General features: G+C 42.7%; 1 protein-coding gene across 1 annotated transcript; it reads left to right on the top strand.

The window, feature by feature from the left end:
- The first annotated feature begins 210 nt into the window (after nt 1–210).
- LOC134552326 (protein mono-ADP-ribosyltransferase PARP14-like) lies at nt 211–17,445 on the top strand. The gene is made up of 19 exons (XM_063400909.1): nt 211–953; nt 1,057–1,163; nt 1,252–1,285; nt 2,223–2,297; nt 2,996–3,193; nt 3,370–3,654; nt 4,565–4,801; nt 5,670–7,918; nt 8,775–9,008; nt 9,281–9,502; nt 10,477–10,558; nt 11,453–11,602; nt 12,140–12,202; nt 13,206–13,373; nt 14,231–14,449; nt 14,549–15,136; nt 15,632–15,777; nt 16,329–16,503; nt 16,734–17,445. The coding sequence occupies exons 1-19, from the start codon at nt 641–643 to the stop codon at nt 17,021–17,023; spliced, it is 5,835 nt and encodes a 1,944-aa protein (XP_063256979.1). The 5' UTR covers nt 211–640; the 3' UTR covers nt 17,024–17,445.
- Nucleotides 17,446–18,548: the final 1,103 nt, after the last annotated feature.

Below are 18,548 nucleotides of genomic sequence, written 5' to 3'. Positions count from 1 at the left end.
ATTAGGTTTCAGTGTGGGTTGGGATGTCTTTCCAGCTCCGTTTTTGTTTGTTACTGTATTTTTTAAAATATTTTACATTATTCCATGTCCCCCTTCCCTTTTCCATGCAGTAAAATACAAACACTCTAGCTGGATGCTTATAGTTTTTAATGACATTTAGTTATTTATCCATTTCTTCAATGAATGTTCAGTGAAGTTTGGGGGGGAAACTTTATTTATCTGCTATTTTAGTGTCCCATATTTGGCCACAAGGGTAAAATATACAGCACAAAATAGCTAAAAACTAACTTTTGCAAGGGAAAGTCCTGAGCACTCAGTTGAAAACCTCACAGCTAGCTGACAAGTTAGTCTGAAGTAAACACGCATTGCAACCTTACATTGTTGTGGAAGCACCTCTGGCAAAGAATTGATGAAAATGGTAATTTTACTTTGCATCGTGACTTCATTTGAAAGGCTAAGGCAGGGAGAGCGAGTGTTAGCCGGTGGTTAATCATTATAAGTTCAGAGGCTGAAAACGCTGTGACATTTGGTTCGTGTGGAGGCACGGGGGGGGCTGTGCAGCCCGGGCGCGCCCCGAGGGCGGTGAGGAGCCGCGCCCTGTGGAGGAGGCGCGGCGGGGCCCGGGGCTCCGGCCGCCCCGATGGGCCCGGAGGAGGAGGTCTGTTCCCGGCATTGGGCGGAGCCTCGGGCACCTCGGCTTTCGCCGCCGAGAAGTGAAACTGAAAGCGGCGGGGAGAGGAGCGGTGGGGCGGCCATGGACGGGCAGCGCCCGTGCTCCTTCCCGCTGCTGGTGCGAGGGGACTGGGGCCCCGCCGAGCCGTCGCCCGCGCTCAGGAAGAAGCTGCTCTGCTACTTCCAGAGCCAGAAGCGCTCGGGCGGCGGCGAGTGCGAGCTGCGGACCGGGACCGACACCGGGACCGGGCACATCCTCCTTTGCTTTGCCTGCCCCGAGGGTGAGCGGCCGGGCCGGGGCGGGGGGTGCTGATGGCCATGCCCGCGGCTCAGACGGGCGGGGGGCGGCCGCATCCCCCTGACCGGTGCCTGTTGTGTTGGCAGTGAGGGAGCGGGTGCTGCGCCGGCCGCTCCACGAGCTGGTGTGGGGGTCCCGAGAGCGGCTGTCGCTGCAGGTCACCGCGCTGCCCGCGGACGGCGGCCCCGCGCAGGTGAGGCGGGCGCGGTGAGGCGGGCGGGGGTCCGGGCGGGCGGGGGAGACGGACCGCGGGTGATCGCTCTCCTCTCGTTCCCTTGCAGGACGCGGGACCGGCCGGCGGCACCGAGGCGCCAGGTAGGAGCTGCGGCAGGAGCGGCAGGGGGCTCCGGGGCAGGCTAGGCACGGGCCCCGGGAGCCCTGAGAAGGAGCGGGGACGGGGAAGCGGGCGGAGCCGCCCGCTTGGCTGGGCCGGGCGAACGGCTCTGTAGCACTTTTGCTTCTCCTCCCCAGCGCTCCCTTTCACTTCCCGAATCCCAAACACGATGTAATTCCTAAAGTGCAGCCCCTGAGCTATATCCCAGATACCCGACAGACCGACCACGCTATCACGGCTAATAGACACACACACACAGAGCTAATCAGTACATGCACAGCTACTCGATACACATCTGGCTAATACACACACGTAGCACTGATCAATACGCACACAAATCCATATACACAGAGCTAATACAGCTCACTGAGCGCTGCTTTCAAAGTACCTGCTTGTGCACAGCGGGGTGATTGCGCAAGTGAGGGCTGAGGGCGCAGGCTGGAAAAGCAGTTTGGTCAATCTTACCATTGCTTTTCGTTTTCTGCTGTAGCTGCATTTCCTCTTGTTCTAAACTAGGAAGTTGAACAATCGTGCTGAATCAAACGCATCCGGACAGAGGCTCTGCCAGAGGTCTCAGGTTTCAAGGGCACTTCTAAGGGCGGATGTCCTCAGCACTTCTCATGTTGAGTGCAGCTTTTTGTGCGAGGAAAGTGCTGTAGTGTGTGGCAGGACCTGCTCGTGGTGCTTCATGCAGCATGACTCTGTGCTAATATTATGCCCGAGGGTTCTTGAGCTCAGAGTATTCCTGTAACCAAGTCAATATATGGTTTAAAAAGAGGAATCTGTGGAAGCCTGTCATTCTGACAGTGTCAAATGAAACTTAATTCAAGCTGTGTTAGCTCCTGGGTGTACATTAATGTGTTTGTTTTATTCTTGAAGTACCCAGCAACTGAGAAACTATTTGTCATTTATCTCTAGTTAATGAACTCCAGGTGTCTCTTCCGATCTGCCAGGATAAGGAAACTCCTGTGTGTTCTCAGCAGGAGAAGACAGGTACGTGTCACATGTGTGTCACATGCCCAGTGGTGACCACCATTGTATTCTTGCTCCTTTGGTTTTCTGGACCTTTCTGCTGCAGCAGTGCCCTGGTCACCCTTGTGGCTTGTGTCTAATACAGTGTAGGAATTGTGATCCCAGACCAAAAGAAATAAATGTATTTCTTTCTTTCTGTGAGTCCCTTTGGAGCCCCCACTTCACTGGCTGCCTCAGACAGGTCAGTTCTTTAGGGGACAGCAGTGGATGCTGGCCTTTGTTCTGGCTACCCAGACCTTCCCAGCTGCTGCCAGCCTTGCTGGGGCAACCTTGTGCAGGAGCATTGGGAGCTGTGTACCCCAGGTACACCTGAGCAGCTGTGGCAGTCAGCAGGAATAGACCCCAGGTGACCCACAGCAATGTCTGGAACTGTGGATGGGGAGCACTGGTTCCCCTCATTGTGTGTTTGTGAAGAAGCTTTTGTGTCTTTTATTTCTGCTGTCGTCGTCTGGTGATGAACAGAAACATTTCCTCCCTACATGTTGATACAGCAACTCCTGCTAGTGATATGCTTAACTTGTTTGGGATTCTTACCCTGTTCTCTTGCCTGACCTTCAGTGTGATCTGAACAAAAAGTGGTGTGAAAGTTCAGAAGCTATGAAGCTTGTTTTTTTTCTTAACTTTTGCCTAAGGCATTAGAGTGTGATTATTTATTTCAGAACCATGTGAGAAATTGGAAGCAGAGAAAGCAACCTCTAAGAATTCTGCTGTAGTAGTAACGACTGCCTTTGGGGAGGAAATAGAAGATGAGATTTTGGAAATGTACTTTGAAAATAAAAAAAAATCTGGTGGGGGGCCCATTGAGTCCTGTGTCAAAAAGGACCAGCAAGTGATCATCACCTTTCAGGATGAGCAAGGTATGTTATGGGTATTACACTCCTTAAGCTCCCTTTTAAAAATAGACCTTTGCTCATGCAAGAGATCCTCCAAGAGAGGCTCTCTCTTGGGCATTGCTCCAAGCAGAAATGGTGTATTACTGTTATTTTTTAACATGCTAGTCTGCTGTGACATCTCTGTTTTTCTGTGGGACCAGATGCCCAAGAAGTTTTGCAAAGAAAGCATCGCTTAAGTAAAATCGATCTGGTTGTGAAGCCGTGGCAAGTGGAGACTTCCCAGGAGTCTTGCAAAGTGGAGAACTCTGAAGGATCCCTGCTGCCCACAGCAGTTGTGCTGGAAAATGTGAAAGAGACAACAAAAGATTGCATGTTAATTATGCTGGTAGAGAATATCAGTGGCTTGTCAGAGGATGATGGTGACTTCAGTGTGGAAATGATACCCGAGTTATGTGCTGCTGTGGTCACTTTTACTGGAAATACTGGTAAAAAGGAGTCAAAGTTGAAGCTCTTTCTTGTTAGCTACATGTTTGCATGCATGTGTGTGAGTGAGATTAAGCTGGAAGTATTTTCTCTCATATTTTTAAGGTTTGATGTGATATTATGTCCTTTTAAAGGAGGATTTACTCTATTAAAGTTAATGCCATAACCTTTATCTGTGAGGTATAGAGGCCAGTGCAAGTGAGAAAGGGAGCTAGCTCTGGTTTGGATAGAAAACACAACAGGTAGGACTAAAACCAAACTATAACTTAAAACAAGCAATGAAGGATGTACTTGGTCTGAGAACAAATGGATGGTAAAAGCTGTCCTTGCCAAAAACTGTCCTTAAGAGAAGATGCAGGTTTTTCTGCCTTACAAATTATTTGTCTCTCAAATTATGCTCCAGTCCTAAATTTTTGGAGTAGCCTTTAGGAAATAAGTATATCTTTAAGAAACTTAATTGTTTTTCCTTGACAGATGGAAAAGTGATCTGACTGTCTTTTATTGTGAGGATAACAGGGAAGAAATAGCCAAAATGATAATGTATTTATCATAAAACTGAGAGAATTTCAACTGTTAACTTGTGTCTTCTTAGTTGTGTACAAAGCTGTAGCCCAGAAATGAACCTGATCTTGTTTTCTGCTGGGCTTAAAGAAACCCAGTGAGAGTCAGTAGGAAAACTAGTGGCAAATTCTGGCTGCAGTCATTGTAGTCAACAATAGCGATCAACCATGAGGAGAATAGTAAGTGGCAGATACTGAATATGTGGAAAGAAGTAGCTTTGTGGGCAGCTCTGAGCTGGTTTTGTAATTCAGTGCTTTGATCAGTGCACACAGTGATAGTCTGCTAACATCATGGTAGAAAAACAAATTCCGAGTTTGATCTCTTATTTTTTCTTCTCCTTTCTCTTTCTAGATGCAGAGGAATTTGCTAAAAAGCTTAATGAAAACCCCAGAGCAAGGAAACAAAACATTACTGCACGGTGCCTGGAGCAAACAAAAAGTGTTCGGGCTGAAAATATCCCACCCAACACCCCCAGTCACTACATCACCGTCTACTTTGAAAATGAGAAGTACGGAGGTGCTCAAACAGTGGATGTTCAGCAGCTGCCTGATGAAGATGCAGCTATCATTACATTTGGTGACCAAAAAGGTAATGCAGAAATGCAGAGCCCTTGTTTCTTTGAGAACCTCTCATTTAAAGACCAAAATGTGGATTTTCTAGAGAAATGCCTCCTTTGCCCTTGTAAAATGGCAGATCTGGTGCTATAGCTGCAGGTTTCATGCTAACTGGAGTGCAAGCTTCACTTTTGGACCAGCTGGGCATAAGGCATAGAATTTTTTCATTTCTAGACAGTTTATTTCACCCAGGCCTTGATCCTTACAGCGTTCAGGTTGCAGTTTGGGTTCCATGAAGAGTTCACAGCTCTGTGGGCACAGGGGACTTCCCCCCACGTGCCATCTTGACCACAGCAACATGTCCTGTCTGGCTCATCTCAGGACAATTTCTTAGGCAGATCTTTGGCTGGAGAGCAGATGCTATGGGTTGTCCAGCCAGTGGCAGAAAGATGAGTGACTGCAGAAAGTGTAGGACAAGGGAGAAGCTGGAGGCATTGCAGTGAAGAGAAGGGATGAAGAGGAGTTGAAGGAAAGAGATTGTCTTTTGGGGGAAAACAGAGGAGCTGAGTAATAGCCCAAACAACTGTGGAGCTGGGCACTTCAAGTACAGCATATAAGAGAAATGGGAGCAGAGATTATGCACATCTCCTCCCAGAGCTGGATGCTGTTGTGCTTGACTGTCTCTCTTCAACTTAGTTTCTGGCATTTAAAATAACTAATTCTTAAACAATTTGGAATTATTTCTGTCTGGGAAGGGGAGGAAATTAATCTAAAAATGTTTTTAAAAATGACAAACATTATTATACAGAAAATATAGTTTAAAAACCTCCAAACAATAAAAAAAAAAAGAAGCTCCTAAGTGCTGACATTAATAACTTGGGGGGGTTGTTTGTTTGTTTTAGATGTAACAAATATCCTGGCAAAGGAGCATTCACTCAACAAAACACCAATCTTTGTCTATCCTTACTACACCTCACTGGAAACAGCTCTATATGGAAAGGAAGGGCCACAGATAAAGAAGCCAGATCCAGTTACATTGCCTCTGGATCCCTATATCTGGAATTATTTGCAAAGAAATAGTACCTTAATTGAGGCAATAGATCATGAAATGGCAAAGTGTAATTGTGTGCCAGTGTGGCCTGACTCCCACTGTGCAGATCCAAAAGTTACTTTGCATCCTTCAGCTATTTTTTCTGAGCGGAAGAGATCAGTATCTCGATTGGTCAAGGCATGGAAAGAAAATGTTTCCACAGCATTTTCAAACATCATATCAAAATACGAAGCAATTCAATGTCAAGTAAGCACAGAAGTGTGGGAAGCCATTAGGAACAGCTTTCCCCATGATGAAGTTCTGATGATCCCACATATTTCCGAGGATTTACACATTCTAGTAGGTGAAAAAGAAGTTGTGAAGAAGGTTGAACAAGAACTGTGGCTTCTGATCAAAAAGGCCACCAGAGAAATTGAAAGAGAGAAGCTAAGAACTGAATTGGAAGTCAAGACAGTGAGTCCAGGGGAATATGGACTTTTACAGGATACTGGTCTTGTTGAAAAATTTCATACAGAGTTCCCAGACCTGCAAATAACTTATGATTATTTGCAGAAGAGCATTAACCTATCTGGAGTGCCTGAGGAAGTTTATAAAGTAAAAGGAGAAATACTTGATCATGTACACAAAATGGCAAAGAAAACAATTAATATCCACCCTTACATTTTTCAGTTTTTGCAGCATATTGATAATGAAACCCTGTCACAGAGCCTGTTTATATCAAAACAAATTAGTGCCTTTTATGAGCTTGCTGCAGGAGAGATCATCCTGAAAGGGAACACTCCTGAAGACCTGCTTAAAGCAGAGGAAGAAGTAAAGAAAGAACTGGACTACAAAAGTATTGCTTTGGAGGATGAGTCAATCCTCCAGAAGGAGGAATGGCAGATGCTAGCCAAGAAAAACTGCTGTAATGGAGCTGTAGCAGTCACGCAGGCAGAGACTCAGATCATGATTGCTGGTCTTTCTGAAGCAGTAGCAAAAGCCTTTGAGGAACTTTACACCTTTGTAGATGAAAACACACAAATGCAAAAGGTCATTGAAAAAAAGGCAATGGCACTCGTAAAGTTTTTTGAGAAGGAGAAAGTCGATGACTGGGCTGCCTTACAAAAAAAAGGTGTGAAAATTGACTTTAGCACACAGAAAAACTGTGGAGTTATATCCTTGACTGGGCCGAAGACAAAAGTGCTGGAGGGAGTGAAGTTAGTTGAGCAAATTCTGTCTGGCCTCCATTTTAAGCTTGTGGTAATTGACTTGCCAGGAGCCAAGGCTTATATAAAAGAACAAGAACCCCTTTTGGCCGCCCATATGAAACAAATATTCAACTGTTTAGTCCTACTGGAAGAGCAGCCAGAAGAGCAGCTGCAAGAACAGAAAGAACACGGTAACAGAGGCAAGCTCTATATGCAGGTGACCATGGGTGAAACCGTAATAGCGCTTTATAAAGCTGACTTGTGCACTCATCCTGTTGATGTTGTGGTGAATGCATCTAATGAAGACCTAAAACACATTGGTGGCCTTGCTGCTGCCCTGTCAAGAGCAGCTGGCCCAGCACTGCAGGAGGAGTGTGATGAGCTGGTGAGAAGGAACGGGAATTTGGAGCCCGGCTGCGCGGTGATCACGTGCGCCGGGAAACTGCCCTGCAAGAACGTCATCCATGCCGTGGGGCCCAGGTGGAGCAAGGAGAAATCAGAAATGTGTGTGGACTTGTTGAGGAAGACAGTGAAAAATTGTTTACAGCTAGCTGAAACACACAAGCATCGTTCCATAGCTCTGCCTGCTATAAGTGGAGGGATTTTTGGCTTCCCACTGGAACTGTGTACTTATTCAATTGTATCCTCCATCAAGGAGACCTTGGAAGAATCCAAGGAGAACAGCAGCTTGAAGGAGGTTCGTCTTGTGGGTTTTTCACAGGATAACATTCAGGCCTTCCGCAAGGCATTTAGAGAAGTGTTTTCAGATTCACCTTCCTACAGGTCACCGTATCGTGTCAGTCCAGTTCCTCAGCAGAGGAAAACTTGTAAGCATACGAAGAACTTCCCATCCATAACAACTCAGGAAGGCCTTAACATTGTGGTGCAAACAGGGAGCATTGAAGATGCTACAGTAAGTGTTCTAAATTATCTCCTATTGAAATATCAAGTGTCTTTTTTTAAAACTTAAAAATGTGAAACCAATGTTATTAGTGAACACTGGCATGAAACATGCAGTTGGTATTGCACTTCCTGTGGAGAGCCAGTGTCATTAATTGATTTCTAATTGCCTCCTGCACTGAATTTCTGTTAGCTGGATGATAGATACTTTACTGGGATTGCCAATCCTGGAAGCAACTCCATCCAGGACCCTTCCTGCAATGGCCTACAAACCTCTGAGGAATGGTTGCCTTCCACAGCTTGTGCATGCAGCTTGTCCAGTTGGCCAGGGCAGAATATATGTTAAAATGTGTATAGGAGCCCTTCTTGAGGAGCTGAACATAGGGTGTGACACAATGTTCAGTGCCCTTTGTATTTCTCTCATTCATAAGTTACTGTTTTTCTCACTTCTTTCTCCTTAGATTACCCCCAGTCTTCTTTTTCTTCAGTGTCTGCTTGTCCCCCTAAACCAGCCATGCATGGAAGGCCTTGCCTTGCAGATTTTGGTCTGCAAGCCTCTCTTTGAGAACAAACTTGCACAAATGTTTTTCAAATGGAAGTAGAATGAATAAATGAGGAATGCAGAATTGTTATGTTTCTCCCATTAAGCAGAAATTAATTTAATTGTTAACTCAGTTTTGTGTTTCTTTGAGCAGGCTCATGCTATTAGGATTGAGCATAATTTCTGGTTTATTCCAAAACTTTGTTCACTCTGGTTGCTGTCCCAAAAATTTACTTTGTAAACCACCAGGCAGGCTGTATTTGATTGTCCAATGCAAAATTTAAGTTTGATACTTACAAGCTGGAGGTTTTGCTTGTGTGTTTTTCAGACATCCATTGTTGTTGTCAGTGTTGGCAGAGATCTCCAGCTTGACAAGGGGCCACTCGGTAGAGCTTTGCTGAGCAAGGCAGGGCCAATGCTTCAGGCAGACTTGAAAAAAGAAGGTGGAGGAAGAACAGCTGAGGATGGATCTGTGTTGAAAACTAAAGGCTACAATCTGCCTTGCAATGTTGTGCTTCATGCTGTGGTACCTGCGTGGTCCCAGAAAAACGCACCTTCAAAGGTAATAGGGCTTTTATTTGAGTTTATTCATAGTGTGTTTAATGCCACTGTTCCTTTGAAATGAGGGACAGTGTCATAGAAGATGAGAGAGTTTCACTCATTCTTTTTTGACTGTAGGCCGATCCTTTGTTGACTAAGAAATTCCTTGTGAATCCTTGTGTATGGAATTGGTTGTATTTTAATACCAAGAGATAGCTGAAAGGGCAAGTGTTACATTACACAATCTGGGAAAAAATTACCTCCAGTAATTGAAAAAACAATTGTGTTTTACAGGTCTTGGGTGACATAATCACAAAATGCCTGGAGATTGCTGAAGAACTGGCTTTGAAATCAATTACTTTTCCAGCAATTGGGACAGGAAATTTAGAATTCCCAAGATCTGTTGTTGCTAAATTATTGTTTGACAAAGTATTTGAATTCAGTAGTAAAAACAGAGTAAATTCTCTTGAAGAAGTTCACTTTCTGTTGCACACAAAAGACACAGCTAATATTCAGGTTAGTTACTGTGGTTTCCTCTCTCTATTGTATATTATATCTGAGTCTGTCTCATGATACTTGGCTGTCTGATCTTGAAAGAATCCGCAAGGTTCTTGTTTTTATACTAAAGAAAAAGGTTTGCTGACAGTCTCTCTCACCTATACAGAAAGTTCTCTTTTTGATTCTATCTCCTGTGGTTACCCACATATCGAGTACAGTCTTGCTCCCTTCCCATCCTTTTCTGTTTCCTGGGAATAATACATACAAAAGTGTAATTGCTCTTTATCTCATGAACTCACCTAATTCTTCAGTCTGTAGGCCAGACAAGTTTGCTGCAACTCCTGCTTCAGTGCCCGCAGCCTTGGAAAAAAATTTTAATGGAGTGCTGGTGTCTTTTTAGGAGGAATCATTCTGCTAGGATTGCTGTGCTGGTAAACTTGTCCAGCAGAAATACAGAAGTATTTTCCATTCCCCTCCTTCAGTGTCCCATTAGCATAAATTTTCTATATTCACACTCAAGTTCCTCATTTCACACTGAAAGAGAGCAGACACGCTGTGAATTGATGTCCAGATAAGTGTTTCTAATCTGTTGCCTTCTGTACTTTGTGCAAGAGCTAATACATTTTGAAAGGCTAAACTTGAAGGCTACTGCATCAAAGCCTGAGCTATTGTGCATAGAGAAGGGTGGCATTACCTGTAAGAGCTGAGCTGTGTGAGCCACTCACTCTCTGCAAGGATGCCTTCTGCTGCTGTATCCCTATGGAATGGTGACTAGGGCTCTCAGTTATTTGTGATTCTGTGTCTTGCTCGCACTGAATAGCCTTGCTCTCCAAGAACAACATCTGTCAGGACTTTCCCAGCAGCATTGTGGCAGATGACATGAAGTAATTTGCATTTAGCTCTTTCCAAATGTTTTTTAGCTTTGCTTTTCAAACCTTTATTTCTACTGTGTAAAGACTTCTGCAGGGATTGATTGTAATTGCATTCTCTAGGAATTTTCAGGTGAACTTGAAAACAGGTCTATAGCTGTCAAAGTGCAGAAGCCTTCTCCAAATGACGCCAGCCCAAGCACAGGTAAGATTTATTCACAGAAGCTGCCTACTGATTTTTTTTTCAAGTATTCCAGGGAATGCATTCATTATGGATATTTAGTACTTTCTTGGTGAGCATGTCATTCCCAAAGTCTGAGTGGCTGCTGTAAAGGCAGTATTTTCAGGCCAAGTGTCCAAAATAGTGTTAGAGATGCTAAGAAAAAAAGTGTTCCTGTGATTCCTTATCTGGATAGCGCCCCTGCAAATTGGAACAGCAGAAGCCATAAGGTGTCAAGGGCATAAGTAGTGCTTTTTCTTTTATTGCTACAGTTGATTAAACTGTGAACAAGTCAGTGTCTTCCTCTGTCCTGGGAAGGCAGGTGAGGTCCTGGTTATGTGTGTTAAAGTAGTCTTTGAAATACTCTTAAATCTTTTACATGTTCAGATGAATAGCAGAACCAATTATCCATCTTAATGGAACTGCTGCCTGTAGAAAAATGAGTTACATATTGAAAACTTAATTACGATTTTACAAATAAGACATGGGTAAAAAGTTCCATCTTTTCAAGAGGTAGAGAACCTGCCTGGAAATTCTGTGACACACAGGAGCAAGAGAGTGAGACTTGGCAAGTTTGCTGCTCTTTTACATTGGAGTTTTGCAATGGTAAAACATCACTAAGTAGTGTCTGCATATCAGGTGTGCAGCAAAACATTTTCCCTGCCATCCTGCCATGACAGAAATGACGGGAATGAGTGCAGGTTGAGTACAGACTCCTGTGAGAAGGAATAATTTCAGTTAGCATGGCAGGCAATCCTTTTCACAGGCTGAGTCTGTAGCCAAACTGTGGTCTCTGTAGGCATTGTACCCAAGAAAAAGTCCCTTATCTTTTACATCAACACTCCCTTCTGCTAAGGGTCTGTATTTCTTTCCCTGCAGCTTTTTCTGCTAGCTCCTCAACCTCAGCACACAATGTGTCTGAAATGACCATTGGCTCCGTGGTGTTCCGGGTGGAGGAAGGCGATATTACCAAGGAGGAGGTAGATGCCATTGTAAACATAACAAACCAAACCTTCAACCTCAAAATAGGTATTTTAATTACTATTATGTGTGAAAAAAGTATGTGTGCTTGGAAGGGCTGGAAAAGAAGAGGAACAAGTATTTTTCTTCAATGCTTTAAACTCTTATTTATTTCACAGTGTAGTTTCTGTTTTGCTTCTTAGGGTACAAAAGTTCAATTAGGAAGTGTCTGAAGCTTTATTCATTTGTTAATCTATGTTACAGGATGGCATGTTTAAGACTCCCTTGCAGAAAGGGAAAGGGAAACTAATATATATATATATATATATATATATATATAAAATCTTTTTATAGAACACATCACAGACTAAAGGAGGAGACAAACCTCAATGGCGTTTTTACCTTAGTGAAACTTGTTAGGTACTCAAAACTTCAGTTTGAATTGGAAAGCATATAAGGCTAAAATTTTTGCTATGGTGTTTTTAATTTATAATCTGTAATGATATCAGAATCGAGGTGTTTTAGATGTGATGATGCATACAGTTTTGCCTCAGATAAGACTTTAACAGCAGTAACAGTGGATTCATGTTGCTCTTCTCATTTAAGGTGTTTCCAGAGCAATTCTGAATGGTGCTGGAAAAGCAGTTGAATTCGAGTGTGCTGTGCTAGGTATGGTACAACATTTCTGACTTTTCCAAAGGTGTTAATGCATGGCAGGGAATCTCTTGGAATACTTTCTCAGTACTGACTACTGTAGGTCCATCTGTATTACGCACTGTGTTACAGCAACTAGTTTTTAATCAGTTAATGTGATACTTATAAAACATATAACGAGGGAAGGAAAAGAATAATCTTCAAGAGGAGACAGCTTCTAAGCATACATAAAGATCCAAACCTATTAGTTATTGCATCTTCTTATTCCTGTGAAGATTTCCATGATAAAAACAGAGTCTACATCAAACAGAGCTATAAGCAAGGAGTGATGCTGGCAAAAATGTTAATAGATAAACCATCTCTCACTGGAAACAAGTTTGCTGTTGGCTTAATTAGTAACTCACTAGCACATCTTCTGGATGACTGCTTTTGTGTGAAGCTGGGTTCCTGCCTCAGAAGAGGCATTTATTTGTAGGCCAAATACAGCTGCTGGACAGCAAGTATAATGAAAGAGGAGTATAGATGGATGAGTATGTGGTTTAAAATGCCAGAAAATAAGGGAAGTGAGAAATATGCAGGTGTGCAGGTCAGCTTGGAAGAGCAACCAAAGGAAAAGAATTATGTGGAAGAGATCCAAGGTAAATAAGCTTCTCTTGCACAGGCCAAGAGGGTAATTTGGGCTAGGTGGCCTGCAGGTAGGTGGCATATTTGTGTGTGTGTGTGAGAAGGCAGACTGCCATTCTACATGAAGTTCTCCAAGTTTACTGAGCAAACCTGACAAATAAAGGCACACACTAAATTTATTTGCCAAAGGAGGCAAACATTTTACAAAAATAAAATAAGTTCATGTGCCTTGGAAATGAAAATTGAGTGAAGTGACTGCTCACTTTATGGCAGGAGACACAAAGCTTATCCTGGGGCATATTTGTCACCATTTAATATTTCCTAATGAGGACTAGACTAGTACCCATCTATATTGGGCCTAATTGTTGATTATTTTCTCCTACTTATGTTTCAGCTCAGCAAAATGTCAACAAATACATCATCACCCAGGCAGGAAACCTGCCATGCAAAAAAATAATTCATGTGGTTAACCACGAGGATATCAGGTCCCTGGTTTCCCAGGTGCTCCAGGAGTGTCATCTGCAGCAGTACACCTCTGTCGCCTTCCCAGCAATTGGAACAGGTCTGTGTCTCCCTTTTCTGAAAAGGGTTCAGTGCATGTGATTCTGCTGATCTCAGGGCTCAGCTGATGAGTTTGATTTATCTGGAGAGGTTATTATTTGGTGAAAATTTGTTTGGAAATATGCAATCTTTAAATAGAGGCTTATGAAAGCTAGAAAGCTTTACTCCTTACAGTGATCTAGTACATAAAGAGCATGAGTTTTCTAAAGCCAGCACTTCCTTGCTAACAGGATTCAAAGGTATGTGTGTGCTTGCTGAAGAACCTGCAGCCTGGTATGTGTGGGCAGCTCATGAGAGAATAGCCAGGGACCCACTCCATTGCTGAAATCAGTAGATGATGGAACTGTGTCCAGCAGCTGCACAAGTAGGGTTCATACAGATGGAACATGAACCTGTCAAAAAGCCCAGATTGTCCCTCTTTCTTCTCTTGTTATTTTCAGTTAGCTATGGTAGAAATCCCTGGAGTTGGAGAATCCAGAACTGCACCCCATGTGCGTGGGAACCTCTTGCAAGAATAAAACTAGGCTTGCATTTTGAGCAAGGAATGGACTACTGGGCCACTGAGCAGCAGGCCTGTGGTCTGTTAGTTACCCAAGCCATATCACACACATCATAACCTGATTGGTTGAGAAGCCAGTAAAAGGAAACTCCCATTTTTTCCTTGCTGGAAAAGTGGTCCCCAACTTTCTTTTCCTGATAAACAGAAACCTTTCTTAATTGCCAGCCTGACGTTATTCTCAACCTGTTTATGATCCAGGTGGTTGTGGGTATGTTCATAGCTGTTCTTTTAAAGATGCTTTAATCATCTGTAACAGTTATTAACCCTTCTTAGAGCAAAATATCTGCAACTTTTTTCAGGAGAGGCACGCCGCAATCCAGCTGAGGTGGCTGACAGCATGATAGATGCAGTAACAGATTTTGCAAAAAGGAATTCTGATACGTCTGTGAAAACTATTAAAGTTGTCATCTTTCAGCCACATCTGATGAGTGTGTTCCAAGCAAGCATGCAGAAAAGAGAAAAGTCCACTGCAACACGAATCAAAGCATTTGTTTCTAAGGCATATCACATGAGTAGAGGTAAAAAGATGTCACTTAAATACAGGTTATAGATCAATCTGTTTAGCACCAGCTAATAAAGATTAATATTAATGACAATGTTTATGTATTTCAATGTAGCACTCTGGAGCTCTGAGAAACATTCCCCAAAGGAAAAAACCAAAGTGGTTTCGGAAAAGAAAATCGACCTGGCTGTTGTGCAGATTTGTGGTGAAAATAAAAACAAAGTGGAAGAAGCTGAAAAGTGGCTGAGAAGAGAAATTTCAAAAGAACACTCTGACACAGAAATTGTAGATGAATCTATCTCTCATTTTGGTGAAGAGGAGTGTGAAAAACTAGATGACCTTGAAAAGATGTTAAAAATTAAGCTTGATTTGAAGAATACCTCTATTGAAATTTCAGGGGTTACAAAAGATGTCTGGAAGGCTTCTTCAACTGTTCAGAAAATGATCCTCAGGGTAAAAGCTGCTAAAGAGACCGAGGCAAAACTTTTACAAAATTCAATTGAATGGAAATATTTTGAAAAGGATTCTTATGTGCCCTTCAACAGTCTCACAAATGTGGAGTTGGAAAATGCTTACAAAAGAAAGCAGAAAACTATTGAAGTCACCATTAGTGAGCAAATATACACAGTGGATATGGAATGTAAGACTGCTGTAGATGCCCAAGGAAGACAGATACCCATTATACGTGTTGACAAATCTGAAGGTAAGTAAAAGCAGCTTGACAGACAGATGTTCCCATGTGAAAACCTGGTTACATCCAGTAAGAGAAAGGAGGAGGGAATGATGAGAGTATTTAAAATATATGTTAGGAGCTTTGGGCAGGTGCTTTTCTGGAGAATGTAGAAAGAAACCAAATTGGGAAATAAAAGAGCCTTGCAGCTATTTAAAATATTTTGAAAAGAGAGTAATGCGTTCTCAACAAGCTTAGTTACAATAATTTTTTTTGTAGCAATTGTCGTTCTAGATCTCTTCTAGATCTAGAAGTGATCTAAGTGATCACAGAAGTGATCTAGGCTCACTTCTGTTCTGGAGCCATACCCTCTTCCATTTACTATGGTCCTTTACAATACAAGGGAATACATCTTTCTGAGTCATCCATAAGCAAGATGTATGGATTTCTAGAAGGATTTGTAGCAGGTCGTGTTTAATTCTAAGCAGGGAATTTGGGTGAGTATGATTGATCGTGTTTCTTCTGCAGATCTAAAGTCAACAGTGCTCCCTCCAACGTGGGACCATATGGAAAATGAGCGACTCAAAATAGTGGAACTAAAACCAGACTCCAGAGAGTATATGGATGTGCAAGAAAGGTTTCTGCAGTCCTGTCAGTTTTTCAAAATTGAAAAGGTAAAAGCAAGTCATCATTTCTGAGCATAAATAACTTGATGGCAAGCGATGAAGGATACTGATAATAACAGAAAAAGAAATGTCCCTGGGATTTCTAAAGTTGGACAAGTCTTTCTGGCTGTCACTAACTTTATTCAGCTTTAATCAGTTTAATGTTGCATTTGGGGTATTTGGAGCAGTTCTTAAGCAGTCACTTCTTCAGCTCAAGGGGACAGTGCTCTTCCTTGGAATGGTTTTTGCTGTAGCAGAGCACATCTTTTGCCCACATAAGCCACGTGTGCTGTACAGGCCCTGCAGACATCTACAGCCTGGAAACCTGTGAAAAACTCCTGTATTGTTTCCCAGGAAGTGTTTGTCTCATGGTTTGGGCTGGGTTCTGCTCTATGTCACGGCAAAGTTTGGAAGGATTTGACTAATTTATTTCATCATTTAATGTATGTGCATTGGAGCTAGGAGGGGAATCTTGGAAACAGATTGAATGATTGATAGGATAATTTTTTCATGACAGCAACCTACCTACTTTCTTTCTGTCTTACTTTCAAACTTCACAGATTGAAAGGGTACAGAACCTATATTTCTGGAAAAACTACCAAATTAAAAAGTGTGAAATGGATAAAAAAAATGGCAACAAAAATAATGAGCGGCTTCTGTTTCATGGGACGAGTCAGGAGTCATTAACCTTTATCAACAACTATGGATTTAACCGGAGCTATGCTGGAATGCACGGTAACTTTCAAAACAACTCTTGTTTTCCTGTATAGGGCTAGGACTGATTCCCCATGCTGTTATAGTCCTTGTATGCAAAATTATTTATTTTTATATATTTATTTATTTTGTTGTATCTCCCTATTGCAAATAAAAAGCAGAGTTGTCCAGAGATTCCCAGGCTCTCAAGGTGGCAGATAAGGAATTGCTGCTACTGAAATACTCTCAAACCTTTGCTTTTCTCACTACAGCTGCAAACTTTGGAAACGGAACGTACTTCGCTGTTAATGCCAAATATTCTGCCAACGACCTCTACTCTAAACCAGATGCAAATGGGAAGAAGTACATGTACTTGGCCCGAGTCCTTGTTGGAGAATATTCTCTGGGGAAAAAAGGATCAGTTACTCCAGCACAAAAAAATTCTAGCAACTCTGTAGATCTGTTTGATAGTTCAACTGATAATATGAACCAGCCATCCATGTTCATAATTTTTAATGACATTCAAGCTTACCCAGAATACCTTATCACTTTTACTAAGTAAGTATTTTGATTGCAGCCACAACTGCATGTCTTTCAGCTTTTATGTAGGATAGAAACACCTGCAACAAAACAGACAACAAAAACAATAAAGAATTGTGTCAAATTAAATTCTGTCTTGATTTAAGCAATCTCTGGCAATTTCTGATCCCCCTGAAGCTTTTTTACACTTGGAGCAGCTGAATGTATTAACACTCAAGCACAATACTGTACTGCAATCCTCTTTTAGATTACATAGTGAGCCTTTGTACTGTATCAGCCTTTCTCACAGCCTTAGGGCCTTCCTAACTGCTGGTGAAGAATTGGAAGGGATAATGCAGCCATAGACTTTTCAGTGTTACATTTCTGTGCCTTCTTACACTCTGTGACAATCTTGTAACGAATTATGTTAGCTCAGTTTTCAATAAATAAACCAGTTGTACTTAATGGCTTGTGTTTGTCTAAACCTCTTTGAAGATTTAGCATTGGTTTCTAACACGTGAACTTCAGTGAACTTGACATTACAGGTATGGATTGACTTGTCTTTAATACAATAACCCTGCTACTTTGCAGCACCACCAACTTTGAAAAGCCCTTGGCTCCTCTGAATGTACTGGGTTTGACTTACTTTGTTGTATGATTGAGAAACAAATCTTCCAATGCTTTCTTTGCATAGTTAGTTAGGTTAGTGTTAAAGTTTTACCATGGGTCGGTGTGTGCATATGAGCAATAAGTACTGTAGGGTAACTGTGGCCAAGGAACACCTTTTCTAGGGCAGGTGGTGTGAAATAACATGAATCTGAGTCAAGTATCTCAGTAGAGCCATAAACCTCAGGCTGTACCCATCCCATCACTCCTTCTGTGACAGCGCTGGAACTGCTCCCTTTGGGCTTTTTTGCTTTTTACTATGTCAGTTTTCTAACCACTGAAAATTGCTGACTATTGAAATCAAGTGTGTTGAAATCAATTTAACCTAGAGCTGGAAAAAAATATGGGGGCCAAAAGTAAAGTTTTGCTTGCACAGTGAATAAACCTATTAAATCCCTGTAAGAAATACCTGTGGCCAGTGATTCACCAGTGTGCCAGGAGCCAGAGGAGATGGCTCCAGGTGCTTCATTGCTGCTGATGGGTCACTGGTACTAGTCTGACCATTCTCTCCAGGAGCTTCTATTGCATCAGGTCTCAGCTTCCCCAGCTCTACAAGAAGCTGCGGAAGACACCAAGGTGTTTTTTCACCAGTGCTTGTATTACAGGGGCCTAGGGCATCAAGCCTGGAGCAGAAACCTGTGCCCCTGGCCTTTGCAGGCCATGAGAGTGACACATGCTACTTTTCCAAATGGTTTATTCTAACAGGCAAAGGCCAGAGGCAGGAATGTACAAAGGGTCCAAGAATCATTGAATAGCCTGAATTGGAAGGGACCCACAAGGATCATCAAGTCCAGCCCCTGGCCCTGCACAGGACATCCTCCAGAGTCACACCATGTACCTGACAGCATTGTCCAAATGCTTTTTGAATGCTGTCTGGCTTGGTGCTATGACCGCTTCCCTGG

Source organism: Prinia subflava, chromosome 6 (genome assembly GCF_021018805.1).
Source record: "Prinia subflava isolate CZ2003 ecotype Zambia chromosome 6, Cam_Psub_1.2, whole genome shotgun sequence".
In the NCBI taxonomy this organism is placed as follows: domain Eukaryota; kingdom Metazoa; phylum Chordata; class Aves; order Passeriformes; family Cisticolidae; genus Prinia; species Prinia subflava.
Note: the sequence above shows the minus strand (reverse complement) of the source record. Positions and strands in the feature narration are given on the sequence as shown.

Coding starts and splice junctions, on each gene's coding strand:
- LOC134552326 (XM_063400909.1), top strand. CDS start 641: ATGGGCCCGGAGGAGGAGGTCTGTTCCCGGCATTGGGCGGAGCCTCGG. Junction 4,802..5,669: donor TACATTTGGTGACCAAAAAG/GTAATGCAGAAA, acceptor TGTTTGTTTTAG/ATGTAACAAATATCCTGGCA. Junction 11,603..12,139: donor AACCTTCAACCTCAAAATAG/GTATTTTAATTA, acceptor TTCTCATTTAAG/GTGTTTCCAGAGCAATTCTG.